Source organism: Opisthorchis viverrini, assembly GCF_000715545.1.
Source record: "Opisthorchis viverrini unplaced genomic scaffold opera_v5_400, whole genome shotgun sequence".
NCBI lineage: Eukaryota > Metazoa > Platyhelminthes > Trematoda > Opisthorchiida > Opisthorchiidae > Opisthorchis > Opisthorchis viverrini.
In genome coordinates this window covers 62,627-65,156 of record NW_008752047.1, presented here as the reverse complement: position 1 = coordinate 65,156, position 2,530 = coordinate 62,627, and the positions used below count along the sequence as shown (strand labels likewise).

Below are 2,530 nucleotides of genomic sequence, written 5' to 3'. Positions count from 1 at the left end.
ACCAGGTTGCACAGAGGCTAGAAATCTACGATTGGTCACCCACTTTCTGCATACATTACACTATATTCCCAACATCTAACATGTAAGGCGAGCATGTTACCAGTACTCCACTAGCTCACGCTAGACCCACCTAAATTATCACGTCTGAACACGCAAACGTGGAGCCAACAAATCTCACAATCGCCCGCAACAACTAGAGCTTTACTGGACATAGGTTATTCAGCCATATATTTCCGTTGTCGTGTGATGCTTTCCGGACTCATTATATCAAGAGTAAAAAGTAATAGTATGTTAAATTGAAAACTGGATGTCCATGGCCACTTCTTCACCGAACGCTCTTTTACCACTGAACGAAGTAGTATTGACCTTAACCTTCATAGTCTCAATTAGCGTAAGTAGACGACGAGGATTTTTGACCCAAGTTCAAAATGGCCCACACCTCCTATGGGTGTTTACTTTGACGGATCTCCCAATAAGAGTCAACAACTACCGAGGAGTGACGACAGCTGAAGTGTACTCGTGCATAGGGTTCTTCCTACGCTACTTTTGCATGAAAAATCATGAAGTCACACAAACTGACACAATTGGCAAAATGTCGCTTTGAAATGGAAGACCGCGGGTTAATATTCATCGACTGCGCACTTTCGTATCATTCTGTTCACCTGATTTCTCACTTCAATTCCCACCCAATGTTCCATCCGGCACTCCTGTAAAGTTCGACAGAACCAGGATGAAATATTCTATACGGATTAGCCTGCCGGCCACAGTTTGCGTGGATCCCGAATTGTCGCTCCGCGGCTGTTTAAATATATCCTGTAGAAAACTTAGTTTATAAGATGGGTAAGAAAACGTGCAGAGTTCTGTTACAAGCTGTAAACCGGCTTCAGCATGGTGACGATTTGATCAGTTCCAGCGGTGCTCATTAAGTAGTGGTTTGGGTAATAATAATATAATATAAATGATAGATATATTATATATATAATATATTTCCGAGCGAAGTAACATTAAAATTTCCAAATTCATCTGAGTCTGTGGAATATTTCATGGCAAAAACAAAAAATAAACCATTTATTATATGAATAAACCGACTCGCTCTGTCGAAATGAAAGTGTTATACCTGTGCAGTCCAGTTGCCCGAGATCGGCCAGCTAGAACGGCGATTCCCTATACTTCATTTGCACTTTCATTGATTCTCCGTTCAAGCGATGAAAGTCGCTCTCTTGAGTTTCATCTTTATCAATCTGATGATCCCACGAGCGTACGGATTTGTTCAGACCCCAGCCGAGCAGTGCAAGCACTCACCTCGAAAATACAACGAGTTGATTAGTACGAGTTTCGAACTCTCCTGGATAATATTGGGCGGCAACAATTCTTTAATTTTGTCCTTCGTGTTTTTGGCAACCCAGGCGTTAATGTGACATATTCTCGCCTCTGCATTTGGCAGTTCAGTAAGCTTTTATGGTGTAAGATTGTAAGAAATTTTTTGGGGGAAATGAGTACCGTCTCAACTCAGGCGTTGTAACACTTGGCGACCTTTGAGCTGTACTCCGACCGAATATCGATCGGTTTTAGAAGGAACAACTGATTAGCAAGGTTCAGGTCCATGTCACTCGACGCTTAGAAATACTTGGAAATTATTGGTCCATAAGATTGATGAACTGCGTCTGACTTGTGCTTCGGAGGAATTCGCAGCACCTGCTGCATCTCCGGCAGTGTTTTCCCGTTGGCTCCAGCCATCACCAACAACGAGACACAATAAATACTCATGGGCGAAAATACTGAGTTCGCCAAATTCGCTAGACCATGTGTGAGTAAGTTCGGCTTTCGTAAACGAATCTCCTTAGCGGCTTGTAATTTGATAATTTTGTCATAAACATCCTTGGCAAATTCTGTGAGGCTTTCCTTAAAGTGGAGAACGTCTTCCATCTCTCTAGCCATCGTAGTGCGCTTAGACTGGAAATTTGTTTTGAAAATATATTTATGTCTGGTTAGGTATTCCCTGCCTACGCGTTGTATTCGGTCGGCGGGTTTACGGAATCACGTGGTTTTGTGGAGATGAGCAAACGGTATGTTTTCTACATAGTATGTGAGCAGAGTCAATTTGTCCGTTCGCCAATTCTAACCCCTTGCTCAGAGGAGCTACTTCCACATCCAGAGAAGGTGTGTGTTTGTTGTATCAGGCGCCGCAAAGGGAAAGGCATCACCGTATGATTCAGTTCTGAAGAAGAGTATCAAACACACTAACAATTCTATGACTAGTGATACAAACCATGAGCACATGTTGTGTTTGGGTGATTGTGTTTCACGGTTGCGTTTGTGCACTTGCTTTTCGTAGGGGGTCGACGGGAGGACATGATCGTCCTTGCAAAACATATTCTTTCCAGAAGGCCCTGGTAAACGATCAGTGTATTTCGCAAATGGGAATGTTGAAACGATGAAACGCGGAAAGGATGACTGTTCAAGAGGTTTCGAACTTTTTCCATCTGATTGCAAACACACTCTGTTAGACGTCCAACTAACTTCTTACAGT

At 42.8% G+C, this 2,530-nt stretch overlaps 1 protein-coding gene across 1 annotated transcript; it reads right to left on the bottom strand.

The window, feature by feature from the left end:
- Positions 1-1,303: 1,303 nt before the first annotated feature.
- On the bottom strand, positions 1,304-1,938 carry T265_15209 (hypothetical protein; the record flags this gene model as incomplete). Its single annotated transcript, XM_009177062.1, has 2 exons — positions 1,304-1,453; positions 1,780-1,938. Coding segments are annotated over 2 exons (309 nt in total), but the record flags the coding sequence as incomplete, so codon positions are not given.
- Positions 1,939-2,530: the final 592 nt, after the last annotated feature.